This window comes from Drosophila kikkawai, chromosome 3L (assembly GCF_030179895.1).
Source record: "Drosophila kikkawai strain 14028-0561.14 chromosome 3L, DkikHiC1v2, whole genome shotgun sequence".
Taxonomy (NCBI): Eukaryota; Metazoa; Arthropoda; class Insecta; order Diptera; family Drosophilidae; genus Drosophila; species Drosophila kikkawai.
This window is the reverse complement of record NC_091730.1, coordinates 30,911,104-30,930,042: the sequence shown is the minus strand read 5'-3', so window position 1 is coordinate 30,930,042 and position 18,939 is coordinate 30,911,104. Positions and strand designations below refer to the sequence as shown.

The following is an 18,939-nucleotide window of genomic DNA, read 5'->3' as shown; positions in this document are numbered from 1 at the left end:
GCCTGCCGGGAGTGACCTGTTCACAGCGCTGGACGCTCAATTTAACGGGATGAAGCTGTTAAGTAAGTCGCCAAAGCGCAAAAAATCGGCTGCTGGTCGGCTAAAACTGGGCGAACCCCAGCAACCAAAGATTTGTCACACTGCCCCCAACACCGACACCAACTCCAATGGTGTTAAGATCGGGAACGGCTAAAGTTTCGGCAATCGAATGTGCCGGGATAGAAATGGCAGCAGCTCCGCCAGTTTTATCATTTGAGTCCGCTGCGGTGTCTCAATCTCTGACACAGCAAACTTCAAAAAAAAATCTCAGCAAATCTCAGGGCCGGACCACTGGCTGAAGTCGGTAATGCTGCGTTACCAAACACCATCGCCGCTATTCCACCATTAAAAACAATATTTGTATCTCGGCTTGCCCCTGACCTCACATCGGAAGATGTACTAGCTCATATACTGAGCAAAAAACAGGCCAAAAATTTGAAAGTCGAAAAATTTAATTTCTCATACCCCAGAGACATCCATCGTTTAAGATAAGTGTCTCCCTCGATCTTTTTGACACAATTTGTTCTGGTGACTTCTGGCCCGAGCACGCTGTAGTCAAGGAGTACCAGGTAAAAATAAAGAAAAAACGACCTTCACGGCCGGCACAAACCACAGTGACTGCGGGCGTCACGGCAGTGCCGAAAAAACCAAATACCTCCCTCCTACTTTCCTATCAGAATACTAGATTGTTTTTCGTTTGCATCCCAGGTGATTGTGTTTACCGAAACCTGGTTAAAGCCGGAGATTCTCTGATTCTCATCTGCTGAAGAGCCTATTTATTTGAAACACCTTTCGGCAATTCAGGCTGTTTCCAACATGTTTTCAGATAGTACCAACTAATACCTCTAGAAGACTTCAATATACCTGGAGCTCGTTGGTCATCAGATGGAACGTCATCGATGGCTTGCTCGACATTTCTTTGTCCCAAGTTAACCATGTCTTAAATTCTTTAAATCGCTTACTAGATCTGTGTTTCGTCTCCGATTCTGTAGGTGTAATTCTCATCTGCTGAAGAGCCTATTTATTTGAAACACCTTTCGGCAATTCAGGCTGTTTCCAACATGTTTTCAGATAGTACCAACTAATACCTCTAGAAGACTTCAATATACCTGGAGCTCGTTGGTCATCAGATGGAACGTCATCGATGGCTTGCTCGACATTTCTTTGTCCCAAGTTAACCATGTCTTAAATTCTTTAAATCGCTTACTAGATCTGTGTTTCGTCTCCGATTCTGTAGGTGTAAACTAAACAAGAGTTGATCCATTGACGCTTCCTGAAGACCCTTACCATCCTACTTTCGAAGTGACCATCGATTTGGGGACTGTCTTAAGGGGGGACATCTGAGTTACTTTTTTTAAAAATCGAAAAATTTTTTTTTTGCTTAAATTCTTTAGGGTCTTAAAAATAACATACCAAAAGATAGAGTCCGGCAAATGTGTCTAAGTGTCGAAATTTTCCATTCTGCGGCGATGCCTCTCATGTAAATATATACGATTTTAAAACTTTAAACGCGTTTTTCTCAAAACCACTTTTTTTGAGTTGGCCGGAAACCTAACTCGAACAAATCTTAACCGATCTATCTGAAATTTTGACAGTATATTCAAAATACCTATGGCTATCGACACACGTAGATATTTTTTTTTTTTGCTTACTTTTTTTTTTATCAACAATTTTGTGACGTTTTTTTTTTCATGAAAATTAAACATTTTAATTAATCACTCACCATTTTGCTAAAAATCAAAATATCGAAAAAATCCTACGTGTGTCGATAGCGGTTGAGATACAGAAACTAACAAAATTTAATTTTTTGTTCTAGATCAAAAATTAAGGACGTTAGGTTTCCGGCCATGGACCCCTTTCAAAAAAATAGGGCCTACGAAGAAATGCTGCACAGCCGCCATTTTGTTTTCGATTTATTCCAAAAAAATGTATTTTGTACTTCACATATAACATTATAAAACCTACTTTAAAATTTTTCGATTTGCTTTTTTCATTTGGCCAAAAAAAATTCTTGAAAATCGTTTTTTTTTTGGCCAGTTACTCAGATGTCCCCCCTTAAAGACCAAACCTGATCTGAGTCGCTCAGCCACTAAAGTTCGCTGCTTTCGTAAAGAAAACTTTCAAAGGCTAGATATCTTAATATCTGAATTTAATTGGTCTGATCTTTATATGTGCACTGACATGGCGTCCGCCGTGGAATGCGTTCTTTGCATCGTGTGTTCCGTTAATCTATCCGTCGGTTTCTAGTAAACCACCTTGGTTAAGTCTAGGCTTTATAATCGTTATAAACGTACCGGTTCTCCTAATGTTCATTCAAGATATCTTATTGCTCGGTCGAATTTTACCGTGCTAAACGCGCAGTGTTATAAAAGTTATTTAACTCGCTGTAAGGTTCAGTTCACGCAAGACCCGAAACAGTTTTATAACTTTGTTAATACTAAACGTAAACCCAATCTATATCCTTCCTCGCAGCGAACTCTGATGCTCGGTTTTATTAAAAGGTGGTCGAAGGAATTCGATTTTCCTTATATAACGAAGACCTTTTTTACTTCGTTAGTACGCCCTATATTGGAGTATGGTTCATGCGTCTGGAGTCCTCAATTCGGAGTCCATATTAACCGTATTGAATCTGTACAAAAGAACTTTTTACTTTTCGCCCTCCGTGGACTACCCTGGTATGCTGATGAGAGGGTACCGTCCTATTCTAGTAGACTTCTATTAATTACTTTAACCTCCCTAGCTAACCGTAGAACGATGCTTGGCCTCGTATTTCTTAACAACTTAATAAACGGTGATGTTGAGAGCCCCTATCTCCTAGGCTGCCCACGTTCCACGTCTAACATCTAGAACCCATATCCCCTTAGTAATAAATCATTGTAGGCGGGAGTTTGAAGCACATGAACCCTTTAGGGTTTTATTTACGGATTACAACCGCCTCTCTGTTATTATTATTCGTAGTGATAACCCTTCTATATTAAAAACTTTATTACTTGTAGAGTTAGCTCGTAGTGTAGCACCGTAGTCTAATTTTCATTCTAACCCGTCTATCTAGTTCGCGATTCGTGCCGTACGTCACACGGCTGCGCCCCTCGGCTACCAGTTGGAGGCGGCCAAGCTGGAGGTGGTGGACAGGGAGCTATTCGCATCCATTCCAAAGGTGAAGGTACTCTTCCCTATCGCAATCCAAGGCGACCGGGCGCTGAAGCTGCTGCAGCGTCAGAATCTGGACATACCAACCGCGGACTGGAAGGTTCGGCCCCATCACCAAAGGAGGGGGGGCAAAGTGCAGTCCTCCAGATAAACAAAGAGGCAGAGGACATCCTCTATCCCAGATACGGGAAGATGGCGTGGGGAATGGGTCGCGAGTACCTGCGCCTCAAAGGAGAAGGACCTAGGTCTGGAAACCATTGTGGACGCCGCCCAGGGAATGACGCTGGATGAATGCGACGAAGGAGAGGACGGTGACCTGACCGCAGAGGTGAGCCCAGTACCAATGACACTCAGGGTGCTGCAGCTCAACATCCATAAGAGCAAGGTCGCGTGGGTGGAACTCCACATAGTCATGGAGCAAGGATCCACCGACATAGCTTTGGTCCAGGAGCCTCAAGCAATGCCATCGTCGGACTGAAGTCCGCAAATTACAATATGCTCCATCCACCAACGGTAAGCAGGAATAGAACCGCCGTACTTGTACGGAAGGGTACAAGTCCCATTACAGCTCTGATGACCTCACGGAAAAAAGCGCCTTTTGGTAGCATGGCACACAAGAGGACGGCCCCACCGAAGGACCAGCAACTGCTCGTGGGTGCAGACGCCAACGCGCACCACTGCCTATGGGGCAGCTTTGTTCTTTCAATTATCTTAAGTATAGCATAATTGAATCTGCGGGCATAATTGAATCCGCGCTCCTCGCCATCAACCTGTGGATATGAAATCTTCTGGGTTGCCGGTGGGTACCATCAGATTGGGGCACCGCCTTCATGTTGAGTCCTATCGCCCCTTCTATGGAATCTGGTGGTAGACGACATAATCAAAAGATTCGAGAGGAAAGCACCAAAGACAGCTTACGCGGATGACATAAGCATAATTATCACGGGAGTCTGTCCATCGACCCTCAGCTCGATCTTAGAAACAACGCTCAGGGAGATATGTGAGTGGGCGGAAAAGGTAGGACTCAATATCAAGACGGATAGGACTTAGCTCAATCTCTTCACCAAGATATACAAGGTGCCGCAATGGATCCCCCAAAAATTGGCCCCCGAAAACACAAGTCAAAAACCTCGGCATTGTACTTGACAGCAAACTGACGTGGAAGGCCAATGTAGTAGAGAGGGTAAAAAAGGCCACCATTGCGTTATATGAATCCAAGAAGATGCTTAGCAGCACATGGGGCCTCTCATCCTCTCTATTGCATTGGGTCTACATATCGGTGGTGCGTCCGACTCTGCTGTATGGAGTCTTAGTATGGTGGCAAAGCCATGGAGAAGAAAACTTATAATAAGCTTATGGAGAGAACCCAGCGGCAGGCACTGCTCTGCATATCAGGGCCCTGAGGTCAACCCCCACCAAAGCACTCGAAACCATAATCGGTATATATCCCCTAAATATCCAAGCGCAAATGACTGCAGGAAAGGCGGCACAACGTCTGGTTGCATCAGGAAACTGGTCGCTACAACGATTTGGCCACAGTTCAATTGGTCGAGACATGAGTAGTACATCTGACTACATGATACCCAGAACGTGCCTGGATGTAAACCCAACAGTATTCATGAGACCATATGACTGGAAGTCAGGCCAGGACCATGCTCAATACCTCAATATATACACCGACGGCTCCACAAGATGGATGGAGGAGTTGGAGCGGGCATATACTGTTCAGACCCTGAAATGAGGCTGTCATATAAGCTACCAAGCCATTGCAGTATATTCCAGGCTGGAGTATTCGGCATCAGGAAAGCAGCAGAGCTTGCGTAGAGCATAAACCGTCCTTATGAGGTCAAGCGGCGATAAGATCCATCCAATCATCAGCGGTCAGTTCAAAAAATGTACTGGCAAGCAGGGAGTCTATTGGGTTCCCAGCCACCAAGGCATGGACGGTAACGAGACCGTAGGCGGACCTGCAAAGGAAGGCGTCGGACTGGCTAGTGAAAGAGCAGAAAACGTCCTTGTCTCCCTAAGAACGCAAAACATCAGAGAATGAAACACAAATATACATGCAATTATCTTAATCGCATTATATTAAAAAAAAAATTAATTTTTTTTGCGGATTGGAATCCGCCGGCCCAATGGCAGTCGTAAAGTTTTCGAGCGTTTCTCTCGGAAATCAACAGAAACTTAACAGAGGGAAATACGAATCCGTAAGAATTTTTCGGATGTGAACACTAGAACAGGTTAGGGAAATCCGCAAAAAAAAACGACTTTGAAAGTCAAGATATGGGATTATGTTTGCTTATAGCGTGTCAGAGGAATTTTATATACATAAAGTAATAAAATAAAGTAAAATAAAACTAATTGATATATATATAAAATATTGTTTGAGACTGATATGTCTTTAGTAGTTTAAACAAATTAGATTTAAGATTAGATTAAAGAGCTTTACAGAGATTCATATATTACCTGTATAGGTTATGGAGATTAGGAATTAGGGTTTTTAGAGCGTGTCGATAAATAAATTATACAAAAATTGTGATCGACTAACGGTGATGTGACGAATGTGGTCTACTTCTAGAATTCCGGAAACGAAAGTATTTTGTATTAAGTTAAAGGACATATATGGTACTACTGCGAGCAAGAGCAAGATAGCATATTGTCCAACTTTACTTTATTGTCTAACAACACTCATGTTTCTAATCCAATCTTACTTAAATCTGCAGACTGCGTTTTCTGGTTTCTTATTAAATAAGTACCTGTGGATAATTCAAATTAACATTAACTCTGCTAAGCATAGCCAAGACAAATGCAGCTGTTTTCCCTGTACCGGACTGACTTTGTGCAATCATATTTTGAGGGGGATCCGCAAGTAATGTTGGTAACGCCGTTTCTTGAATTTTAGAAGGTGTGTTAAATCCCATGGCGTAAATGCCCTTTAAAAGCTCTGGCTTCCTATAATCAAAATTATAAGAATAATGTAAATTTATATATAGTACGTGTAAATTTAAGGCAATAAATTATATTTACTTACAAGTGGAGGGCTTCAAATGTTTTAACGGAGTGCAAAGGTGAATTTGGGTTCTTTTGCTGAATGTCAAGAGACAACTTTGTGTTTACCAATCCTTTTCCTAAAATTTTAATAAGCAAACTGGTTTCTGCTGGACTGAAAGACAAAAAAAATATATATATTGTTCTTTATTTATTTACTTATTTCCTTATGGTTTTATTCGTTATGTTTTTAAATCTGTTCATTAAAGTTGTGCGGATTCAGGATAAATCCTAATGCTGAAATAGGTTTTAGTTGCGTGCCTCAGGTTCAGTACCAGTGGCAATGGTCGCCGCAATAAGTACAATACAAATTGGGCTGCGGAGAAGTGAATACGCAAAGAGTTCTTTTCGTACTGATTTTATTGGATACTGCATGGGGTTTATATACATGTTTTCGGGTCAAAGGGTATTTACTTAGGTCTACTTTTGGGTTACATGGGTTTATCCTATAAAAATATAAACAGCTGGATACAGCCATGGGAACTACTTAGATAACTAATTCCTGTGACGTCTGCATGCAAATGGTGTGAAGAACGTGACCGATCGCGGGATCCTTGTTTATGACCCGTAATCACACATGTGTGCGCGGACCTGCGTGACCCGGGTATCGCGAGTTTCCCGAGTTTATTTAGGTAGATGGGCAGCGTCCAGATGCAATCTTATCAATAGATGGCTGGCGGCAGCTGCGAGCAATTATCTTCTTGACGAAATTGTACAAAAGTTATGTTTTCTAAGAGTAATGTTAGCCGACAATTAAGTCTGCGATCGATAACCATAAAAATATTTTCTCATTAAAATGTGTGACCAATTTACCAATTTGACTGGAATTTACATATTCTATATTTATATGCCCTGAACCATAACAAACGCAGATTAGCGCTCCGTCGAGACGCAGTCGTTGCCACATAACATATATTTGGTTTTAATGATTTTTAACGTTTAATTTTAATTTTATTAATATTAAATGATGTGTCATAGCTAGAATACTAACAAACGACAAATGTGTTCCAAAATATGAAATTGTATAAGTAATATGTAATTCTTACGATAAAAATTATAACTTAAAACTAGATAATATGTTGCATTTAACATACATTTATCTACTCTGAGACAACCATTTTCTATTATTTCATATTTTCGGTTTAAATTTTATGAAAATCGGACGATCGGTAAAGAAAAATGTGAAGCTTTGATGTAAGCCTGTATATTGTAAATATAATTATATATAATTATATATATATTGAGAGATAATGTCATTAGCCTGCATTTAGAACAGTTTAAGTTTACTCGGCACCATGTTTGAAAATTAACATACTAAGATCTGTTTATTGTTGGTTAAGTTGGTTAGATCTTTGGGCAGGTCGTAAAACAGGACACCCTAAGAACATTAGATAAGTTGTTTTTATAAAGGGCCTTTTGTGTCCTCCCATTCAGATAATTTGAGATCCATCTAAGAAGATCAATAGAAAATCTTATTAAATCGAGTTTCTGACCAAGAAGAGAATAGTTAAGAGTCTAATGCTTTACTGAAATCAGTATAGATTACACCTATCTGGAAGTTATTTCGGTAGCCCTTTATAATAAAGGAAGTCAGCTCGAAAAGATTGGTTGTTATTGATCTTCTTTAAATAAAACCATGTTGACATAGAGAAATAATGACCTACACAGCAAATAGGGAGTAATGACATTTTCGAAAAATTTTGGGATGGCCGACTACTCAGAGACTCCTCTAAAATTGTTGGCCTTCAATTTGCTCCCTTTTTTGTGGAGAAGAATAACAAATGATTCCTTCCTTATAAAGAAAAAGTGGCAGGTTTCTAGGGATAAGGTAAACATTTTCAGAAGGGGATTGCACAGGGCGTCGGCATAATGCCTAAGCCCACAGCCAAGTATTCCGTCGGGACCTGGCAAAATAAAATGGCTTAACACGATGCAGATGAAAAGAGCATTCATTTAAGGTAGGACTGAATTTTGGTTCGATTTGGAGATGATGTAAAAATAAGTTTGATTTGATTGTGTTCAGTTTGAGTAAGTTGTTTGAAAAACTAAACAAACAGATCGGCAATTTCCACATCCAATTGTTAATCTACTGTTGAGTTTTCAAAAGAGAGCGAACAAGGATGAGTAATGAGTTCACGTTTAGTTTTAACAAAATAAGAAAACTGTTTTGGATCCTCAAAAAACTGGGCCCTGCAACAAGTTAAATAATTATAATAATAATAATTACCGTAACACTGCGCGTTCTGCACGTTAAAAATTGACAGAGCTGATAAATAGCTGGATAGGACAGTCTGAGAACCGCTACGTTTATATTTATCATACAAATTGTATTTTTTGTTTTTGAGGCAACTCACCTCATTAGTAGACCAAGGAAGCTTATTCGATGTTGACGAATAAATTCATAGCACTGTAAAGAATATCCACGGCTTTAGCCATGTCAGTGCATATGCATAGATCAGACCAATTATAATCAATTATAAAATTATTCAGCCGTACGAAGCCCGTCTTCTGAAAGCAGAGGACTTTTTGGGCTGGACTATCAGATATAATCAGTAAAACAGTCTCTCTCTGTCAATAGTCACATCGACAGTAGCATGATAGGGATCTTCGGGTTGCTTCAGGGTTGCCACGCTAGCTAATCTAACTCTTGCCGGATCAGAGACAAAACAAAGATCAAGCAAGCGCTCTATAAAATTTCGTATATGGTTGACTTGGGACAGCGAAATGTCAAACAAGCCAGCAATAAAATCATGATATGTTGTGGTGATAATTATGCGAAATTATTTAGGGACCAAATAGCCCCTGCGATGCTAAAATCCCAAGATCTACTAAATAGTCACTATCCGAAAGTCTTTTGGAGACCAACTGAATAGCGGAAAGATGGTTCCAATAAATAGGAAGTTCCGACCATGTACGAATTTCTTTACAGCACTTGCCTGTTTTCGAGAGCATCGAAAACAATCAAAATGGTGGCATGACAGCATTTTATTCGTCAACATTGAGATGCTCAAACGACAACAAGTTTGTTTTGACAATTTTGACATTTATTTTTGTGCACTGCAGGATATTTCTTTTTGTCAAAGTGATCGCATGAAAAAGGTAAGTGGATTTAGATTCTTTGAATAAAGTCCTACAAAGTGCATATAAGTTTGGTTAATTTTTTTTCATAATTTTTGTTTAATTGCGTTGTTATGAAAAATTACGTGGTGGGGCAAATCTGACCTCTAAATAGTGGGGTAAATCCGACCGCCTACTTCATTTAATTTTGAATGTTTTTTAAATTTTGAATGTTTTTTAATCAATCACACCAAAACCATCAACATCGCAGGCAACCAGATGTTCAACTCGAACCAAAATAACGCCAGCAAGCTATTTGAGCAGCGAATCAGATGATACTGATTAATTATTTTGCTATTTTCATTTTTTTAATTCTATTGTCTTTTATTACCATTATATAACATAACATTGATTGATTTATCATTGCTAAACCTATATTTAGGTTAAATCTGTACTAAATCAACCAAAAACATAGGCGGTCGGGTTTACATTATCATTTTTGAAAATAGCAAAAATGAACTTTTTCGTAAAACGCTTGTATCTCAAAATTTTTCAAAGGTATGAATAAAATGCTATGCATAGAAAGTTGCGCAAAAGTTTAACCTTTAATTTGGTATATATAACGACTTGATCCGATATAAAATAATAATTTTATAGCCAAAACCATTATTAGGTCGGATTTGCCCCACCCTACCCTATATACTATATACACACATATATATATGTATATATATATATATATACACCTGTGTTCATAGCAGTGCCCACGAGCTGCACGTTTAAGATTGGAAAATACTGTTACAAACACTATTTTCATAAAAAAAATGTTTCATAAAGGCTTAGTGTATTTAATTATTAACAATACCACAATCATTTAATTTAAGTAACATAAACCTTTTAGAAGATATAGCTAAAAACAACAAAAAAAAGGTCTATATTACGCTGTTCATTGAAATAGCAGTCAAAAACTAAAATTCTTCGTAAATTTAAAAAAATCGTATATGAAACCTATTTCTTCTGAAATACTAATTGACTATGATCTAATATTTTGTTAAGTAGCCTTTAGAAGCTATTACAGCCTCATACCTGGGTGGCATGGAGTCCACCAAGCCTTAGCAAAGCTTAAGGGGAATATGGCCGCATTCCTCCTGCACAAATTGTCAAAGCTGCGGCTTAGAAGTCGGAAACTTCTATAATACGTAGCCCTTGATGTCCCCCATAAGTTTTCGATCGGATTTATATCCGGATACTGTGCAGGCCATGGCATTGCATCCACTTTTTCTTTAGGAACCCACTCCTTGGCCACCTTGCTGGTATGATTAGGGTCACTGTCCTGCTGAAATGTCCGAATTAATGGCATATTTTCCTCAGGATACGGATGCAAGACAGTTTTTAATATTTGGACATAAACATAATGGTCTATGATCCCATCGATCATATATACGGGACCTACAACGTTGTATGAAAAGTATACCCATACCATTATTTTTAAGCCACCGTGCTTTACTGTCTTCAGTGTATGGTTTGGGTGGTACTAAGTATTTGGAGGTCGCCGAACATATTGTCTTGTCCTATTCCACCAAATAAAACCAGTTTGGATTCATTTGTCCAATGGATATTACGCCATTTGAATAGTGGCAGTTCAAGTGGCTATTGGCGAACTCCAATCTGGCCTTGATATGCATTTAACCTAGCAGTGACATCTTCCATGGACTTCGCGAATCTAAAATTTTTTTTTAATAAGTCCCCGACGAATAGTCACATAACTGATTCATATGCCAATTCCCTCTCTTATATCCCTAGAGGAAGCAAAAGGACTAGCTTTGCTAAAGCGAAGTACGCGTCGAGCCTCTAAAATTGTAGTTTTGCGAATTCCACCTCGGTTTTTTTTGGGTTCGATTCATAGTTTATGGGATTATAAACTATTTTAAAAGAACAATATGAAGGACTTGGAGTTTCTTTATATGTTTTGCCCTTCTTTCTAGGCTAAATAATCTCATCCCTTTCTCTCATGGATCAGTGAGGTCCTGCACCCACTAAAATATTTTTTTTTCGTTGTAAAGGTGTATTATCGTATAAACTATATTAACGACCTTAATTAAACTCATTTTTCACAAGATAAAAAGAAATTTCGGCATTTTCTTCGTAAGAAATTTATAAACTGCTGTATGTGTGAAAAATACCAATAAATCATAAAAATAGAGCAAATCTAACGGAATTTTTTCTCGATTCTTATCGTTATGTTCCCTTTTACAAAAAAAAGTTCAATAGATCAACTAACAAAAAGGAATATGCAAAAAATGTAAGTTTTTCCTCTGTCGCACTGCTATTTCATCGAACACAGCTGTATATAGGAAAAATTGTCGGCCATCACAAAACTGTTCGAAAATGTCATTACTCCTCATTTGCAGCACCTTTGTAGGTCATTATTTCTCTATGTCAACATGGTTTTATTTAAAGAAGATCAATAACAACCAATCTTTTCGAGCTCACTTCCTTCATTATAAAGGGCTACCGAAATAACTTCCAGATAAATGTAATCTATACTGATTTCAGTAAAGCATTCGACTCTGTTAACCATTCTCTTCTTGTTCAGAAACTCGATTTAATGGGATTTCCGATGGATCTTCTTAATTGGATACCATGTTATCTAAATGACAGGACGTAAAAGATTCTTTTTAAAAATAAACTTTCTAATGTTCTTAGGGTTACATCTGTCGTCCCACAGGATACCTTGGAGCAAGGATCCGCCGACATAGCTTTGGTCCAAGAGCCTCAAGCAATGCCATCGTCGGCCTGAAGTCCGCAAATTACAATATGCTCCATCCACCAACGCACTATGGTTTTTTTCGCGTTTTTTTTTTGGCATAAACTCTAATTTTGAACCTATTGATCTGAAATTTGGTTTGTATACATTTTTTAAGCTTCTATGATGACCTACCAAGTTTCAAATGATTTGGGGCACTATTTCATATAGCTGCCATATAACCCATCTGGCCGATTTGCACCAACTTTTTTGTTTTTCAAGCTATTGCTTTGAAATTTGGTTTGTATACATTTTTTAAGCTCCCAAGATGACCTACCAAGTTTCAAATGATTTGGTTATATTTTAACAAAAAAACTTTTTTGGGCGAATCGGCCAGATCTGTTATATAGCAGCTATATGAAATAGTGCCCCAAATCATTTGAAACTTGGTATGTCTTCTTGGGAGCTTAAAAAAGGTATTCAAACGAAATTTCAATACAATAGGCCTAAAATTGGAGTTTATAGCAAAAAAAAAACGGAAAAAAACCATACTGATATGGTACTAGAAAATTTTGATTTTTTCGAAAACGTGTGGATTCGGACAAAAACGGTTAGTTTCTCATTAATCTGCACACTTTGGTTAATAGTTTCTCATTTACAACTTTTTGCAACTCTTTGCCATGCAAAAGTACTGATCCACGAAACACAGCTACACTTGTTAAGCTCGTTCTAAAAATACACGTAAACAAAAGACGGTACAATTGGACAAAAACACATAACAACGACAGAAACATTGGTAAACTTTAGTTTTAAATACCTGGACAATCGTTTTCCATATTTATTCATTTAACTTCTTCGTAAACTTTTGCCACAACAAACTATCAAAGTCGCACAATTTTTCGCGCCAATTTCATACAAAACAACTGCTACATAATCGGCTGACTTTAACAGCTGGCCAGCTGGCCAGTGTTGCTCCATATGTTAAAGTTACATATTTTTTTATCTATCTACGGTGTTTAAAAATTAAAAATAAAAAAAATTTTAAGATACATAAAAATAAAAAAATTGACTTTATGCCAAAAAAAAACGCGAAAAAAAACCATAGTGCAACGGTAAGCAGGAATAGAACCGCCGTACTTGTACGGAAGGGTACAAGTCCCATTACAGCTCTGATGACCTCACGGAAAAAAGCGCCTTTTGGTAGCATGGCACACAAGAGGACGGCCCCACCGAAGGACCAGCAACTGCTCGTGGGTGCAGACGCCAACTCGCACCACTGCCTATGGGGCAGCTCCGACATAAACGACAGTGAGTCACTCTTAGACTTTGTTCTTTCAATTATCTTAAGTATAGCATAATTGAATCTGCGGGCATAATTGAATCCGGGCATAATTGAATCTGCGGGAAACATAGAAAAGTCCCTAGAGACCCTCTCCATTGAGAGAGCCCTACAAAATAAGGAATATGCACTCGGAGTGTTTGTGGACATATCTGGGGCATTCAACAACGTTAACACGGACGCAATAATGGATCGCCAAGAAGCGACCAACGCGCTCCTCGCCATCAACCTGTGGATATGAAATCTTCTGGGTTGCCGGTGGGTACCATCAGATTGGGGCACCGCCTTCATGTTGAGTCCTATCGCCCCTTCTATGGAATCTGGTGGTAGACGACATAATCAAGAGATTCGAGAGGAAAGCACCAAAGACAGCTTACGCGGATGACATAAGCATAATTATCACTGGAGTCTGTCCATCGACCCTCAGCTCGATCTTAGAAATAACGCTCAGGGAGATATGTGAGTGGGCGGAAAAGGTAGGACTCAATATCAAGACGGATAGGACTTAGCTCAATCTCTTCACCAAGATATACAAGGTGCCGCAATGGATCCCACAAAAATTGGCCCCCAAAAAAAACACGAGTCTGGATGTAAACACAACAGTATTCATGGGACCATATGACTGGAAGTCAGGCCAGGACCACGCTCAATACCTCAATATATACCCCGACAGCTCCACAAGATGGATGGAGGAGTTGGAGCGGGCATATACTGTTCAGACCCTGAAATGAGGCTGTCGTATAAGCTACCAAGCCATTGCAGTATATTCCAGGCTGGAGTATTCGGCATCAGGAAAGCAGCAGAGCTTGCGTAGAGCATGAACCGTCCTTATGAGGCGGTCAAGCGGCAATAAGATCCATCCAATCATCAGCGGTCAGTTCGAAAAATGTACTGGCAAGCAGGGAGTCTATTGGGTTCCCAGCCACCAAGGTATGGACGGTAACGAGACCGCAGACGGATTTGCAAAGGAAGGCGTCGGACTGGCGAGTCTCCCTAAGAACGCTCCAGACCTGCAGAATATCAAAAATCATGTGCAAAGAGCGCAACGGAAACTCACTCACTACGTGCTGAATATTCCCCAAAAGGACTGCAGAATGTTAGTGGGTAATAATTATTTATAAATCAAATATGTATGTTACTTTAAATTGATTGAAGTGAATGAAACACAATTTACATTTGCAATTATCTTAATCGCATTGTATTTAAAAAAAAATTATTTTTAATATTTTGCACTGCGAATCAAATATTGGTTCATTCTATTAGTCATTCAATTGACGTCGCCTCTTTATTTTTGCAGAATTATAAGCCTAGCTGTTTTCTTATAATGACCATTTTTCCCAAACCCCTTTAAAAATAGCAATCTCAAAAGTTTGCGTAAAGCAAAGAAGATCGTCCTTTAATGTCCAATGCAATTCTATTTTTGTTCAAACTTTGCTTTGTTAGTCATTCAATTGACGTCGCCTCTTTATTTTTGCAGAATTATAAGCCTAGCTGTTTTCTTATAATGACCATTTTTCCCAAACCCCTTTAAAAATAGCAGTCTCAAAAGTTTGCGTAAAGCAAAGAAGATCGTCCTTTAATGTCCAATGCAATTCTATTTTTGTTCAAACTTTGCTTTGTCTTTGGTTAATAAATTTTTAATGGGTAATATTGGGTGTTCAACTTTGCGTCCGCAGCTTTTTTCCCAAAATTAGAAGCTTTATTGCGAAAAAGTGCTTACAGATGTATTATTAAAAGTATTGTCAGGGACAACTTTCTCCCATCTTTCCGGCAATTTTCGGATCCCGGCTCGAAAAAAGGAGTCCTGTTTTGAATCAATCCATTTTTCCAATTCTTCGAACGAATAAAAATGTTGACCTGCTAGGCCGTGTGTCATCGAATGAAGTAGGTAGAAGTCAGAAGGAGCGACATCTGGGGAATACAGCGGGTGGGGCATCCTATTTCAGCGTTTCCAGCAATTGTCACTATGGAGTCTAAGGAAAAGGAGATTTGCTCTGACGAAAGAAAAATCATACTTAAACTGCATCTTTAAGGCAAAAGCTACAGGGAGATTGGAAAAACCATTGGCAGATCGCACTCATCTGTTCAAAGAGTTTTTACCAATTACGCAAAGTCGGGATCTACAGTGGATCGCAGCTTATTTCGTGCAGTCAAGAAACTAAAGTCTAAATCGTCACTGCTGCTATACCATTAGAGATATCGAAAAAATTTAAATGCAGTGTTTTGAATCAGATATCCTACATTTTTAATTAAAAAAAATATATCTTCCCCATTAATAAGAACAAACAATAATATTAAAAAAAAACAAATTTATGACCTTTTTCCACGCCGCAGCTTATTTCGTGCAGCTAGTTAAAATGTAAGAAACAATGAATTTTTGGCTTAATTTTTAATTTTTTTTTAATTTGGCTTTGGTATTGGTAGCTTTTGTATATTTTAAAAGTTTCTTGGCCTGATCACATTAAAATATGAAGCTATGGGGAAATAAGTAAAATAGGATCGCGAATATCTATTAAAATACGATAATTAGTTCTCTTTCAATTTAAGACAGGAAAAAAATCACCGTGATACTACTAAAATGTTATTCTTAAATCGCACATATATAAAAACATAAATTAATCGTTTGTCCGTGAAGATTGGGCCAAACATAAGGGCCGTAATGCGCCGAATACACTTTTCAGTGAATATTAGATTCATTTTATGGACCAAAAATAAAGGGAAATCATTAACAAACGTCTGTCAAATTAGTTATATAAGTAGAGCACGAAATAAGGAACAAGTGTAGTGCCGATTTAATGCGCATCTTGTTGCACAAATATATCTTTAATGCTCTAGTAGTATGAAAAGAGTCATTTATAAGGAAACCAGCACAGTAGCAACTTCAAAATTTTTCATAGGAGCTTATAATTCGGCCGATTTTCTTTTGGAATGTTTTTATCTTTACCAACGAGTAAAAGTTTAACTAATTTAATCCTGATGACAGTCAAAATTATTGGCGGAGACCCAATATTGAGCTAATAAACCAAACACTTGCAAGCTACTCTGAAGCAAGGCGGCGATCGTGTCTTATTTGGGCCTAAATGGCTTCTTGTAGAGTAGGAAACCAAATTTTTTTTGGCAGGATCTCGGATACCAATATGTTCCCTTCAATATAAAAGGTTAACTTCTTTCAAAATGTAGAAAACGTGGTCACACGGGATAGTTTGCAGAACTATTAGTGCAGCGGTCCCTACTACTTATCGGACATTCGGAAACTTTAGCTCACACAAAACGGTCCTAACGACAAAAAAACAACATCAATGTTACCCAGACATAATCATTATTTAAAATTTTTGGCAAATATTGGACTAGCCATCCCAAAAATTAAAATGTTTGACCAAAATGATCAAAAAAGTAGTGCCTTAGAGGAATTGATCAAAATTAATCTAGAAACCTAAAAAAAAACTAGTTATTTCAATTGAAACATCATCTGAAAGGTATTCAGAATAAGATAAGAGGTCACATAAAATTGTTTATATTAAATTAATAAAAATAAGTTGAATCAAACGAAGTGCACAAAATAAGCTGCGGCGTGAAAAAAGCCCTCAAATTTGTTTTTGTTTAAATATTAAATCGTTTTTATAATTAGGAAAATGTCTTTGTTCAGTATAAATGTTAGTACAAGGACTAAAAGTACTGCGTTTAAATATTTGGATTATCTTCAATCGTTTAGCCACAGGGACGTTTTAAATTTTCGTTTCTTGACTGCACGAAATAAGCTGCGATCCACTGTATCTTGTCAGCGCCCAGATCTGGCCGCCCAAGCAAGTTAACGAAAAGAAAAAAATCAAAAATTCTCCAACTAGTCCAGAACAATCCAAGATTAACAGCGCAGGAGCTTAAACTGGAAGTCCAAAACCGTATCAGATATTTTTTCGGACGAAAGCAAGTTGTGCATTTTCGGCATTAAGGATATAAAATTGGTGTGGCGGAAGAGTGGTACTGCCTTGGAAAAGCAAAACTTATTGCCTACCGTAAAACATAGAGGAGGCGAAAATCTTTCCTTTATTGGCTCAATTATGGACCATAAGGCCTATATTGAGATACTGAAAGCTATTTTGGTTGAAAGTGATAGAAGGTTAGGTCTGGAAGGGGACTTTATTTTTCAACAATATAATAACCCGAAACACACTGCCCACAATGTCAAGCTTTGGCTTCTGTATAATACAAAAAAACAGTTGCAAACTCCTCCACAATCACCAGACTTGAATTCAATCAAACATTTGCGGGATCTTTTGGAGCGTCGTATACGGAAACGCATCATTACATCCAAACCTATGCTAAAGGCTGTAATATTAGAGGAATGACAGAAAATAACAGCAGAGAGCTCAGAGAAGCCAGGTTCGGAAAATTTTTTTTTTCGAAATTTGAAAGCTGGAAACGTTTTCCCATCGGTTGCCCATGTTTGCCCACCAATTAGTTTTTTTTGCCCACGTCCAGTTTTGAAGATATGAAAATTCGAAAAAGTTCGAAAATTTTCGAACTTCAAAAATTTGACTTTTTTCAAAATTTTAAAATGGAAATCGCAATAACTTCGTTTGCCCACCCTTTAGAATTTTGAAATTTTTTCAACTTTAGAAGATATGACACTTTAAAAATTTGGTCCGTTTTACCAAAGAAATAATGCATTGCCCACCTCCGAAAACTGAATATTATTAGAAATAAACGTTTGCCCACCCCTTAAAAATTAATTTAAAGGATTGCCCATCCTTTAAAACTTAATTTTTTCGATTGCCCATCTTTTAAAAATTAATTTTTTCGATTGCCCATCCTTTAAAAATGATTTTTTTTCGATTGCCCACCCCTTAAAACTTAATTTTAACGATTGCCCATCCTTTAAAAACTAATTTTTTCGATTGCCCATCCTTTAAAAACTAATTTTTTCGATTGCCCATCCTTTAAAAATTAATTTTTTCGATTGCCCATCTTTTAAAACTTAATTTTAATGATTGCCCATCCTTTAAAAAACTAATTTTTTCGATTGCCCATCATTTGAACCTTAATTTTAACGATTGGCTATCTCTTAAAAATTAATATAAACGATTGCCCATCTCTAAAAAATTATTTTTTTCGATTGCCCACTCCTTAAAACTTAATTTTTTCGATTGTTTAATTTTGAGGATTGCCCATCCTTTAAAAATCAATTTAAACGATTGCCCATCTCTTAAAAATTAATTTTGAGGATTGCCCATCCTTTAAAAATCAATTTAAACGGTTGCCCATCTCTTAAAAATTAATTTTGAGGATTGCCCATCCTTTAAAAACTAATTTTTTCGATTGCCCATCCTTTAAAAATTAAGTTAAAGGATTGCCCATCTTTTAAAAATTAATTTTGAGGATTGCCCATCCTTTAAAAACTAATTTTTTCGATTGCCCATCTTTTAATACTTAATTTTAATGATAGCCCATCCTTTAAAAATTAATTTAAAGGATTGCCCATCTTTTAAAAATTAATTTTGAGGATTGCCCATCCTTTAAAAATCAATTTAAACGATTGCCCATATTTTAAAACTTAATTTTA

General features: G+C 37.8%; 1 protein-coding gene across 4 annotated transcripts in view; it reads right to left on the bottom strand.

The window, feature by feature from the left end:
• Nucleotides 1–18,939, bottom strand: part of Dbp80 (putative ATP-dependent RNA helicase Dbp80) — a 170,741-nt gene that overhangs the window by 144,747 nt on the left and 7,055 nt on the right. For 3 of the 4 annotated variants that reach the window (XM_041776432.2, XM_041776431.2, XM_070284903.1), the window contains exons 3-4: nt 6,221–6,352; nt 5,946–6,141 (exon numbers count right to left, since the gene is read on the bottom strand). The exons of the other annotated variant lie outside the window; for it this stretch is intronic. In XM_041776432.2, coding sequence (XP_041632366.1) covers nt 5,946–6,141; nt 6,221–6,352 — 328 coding nt within the window. The remainder of the gene's footprint in view (nt 1–5,945; nt 6,142–6,220; nt 6,353–18,939) is intronic. 4 annotated transcript variants of the gene reach the window in all.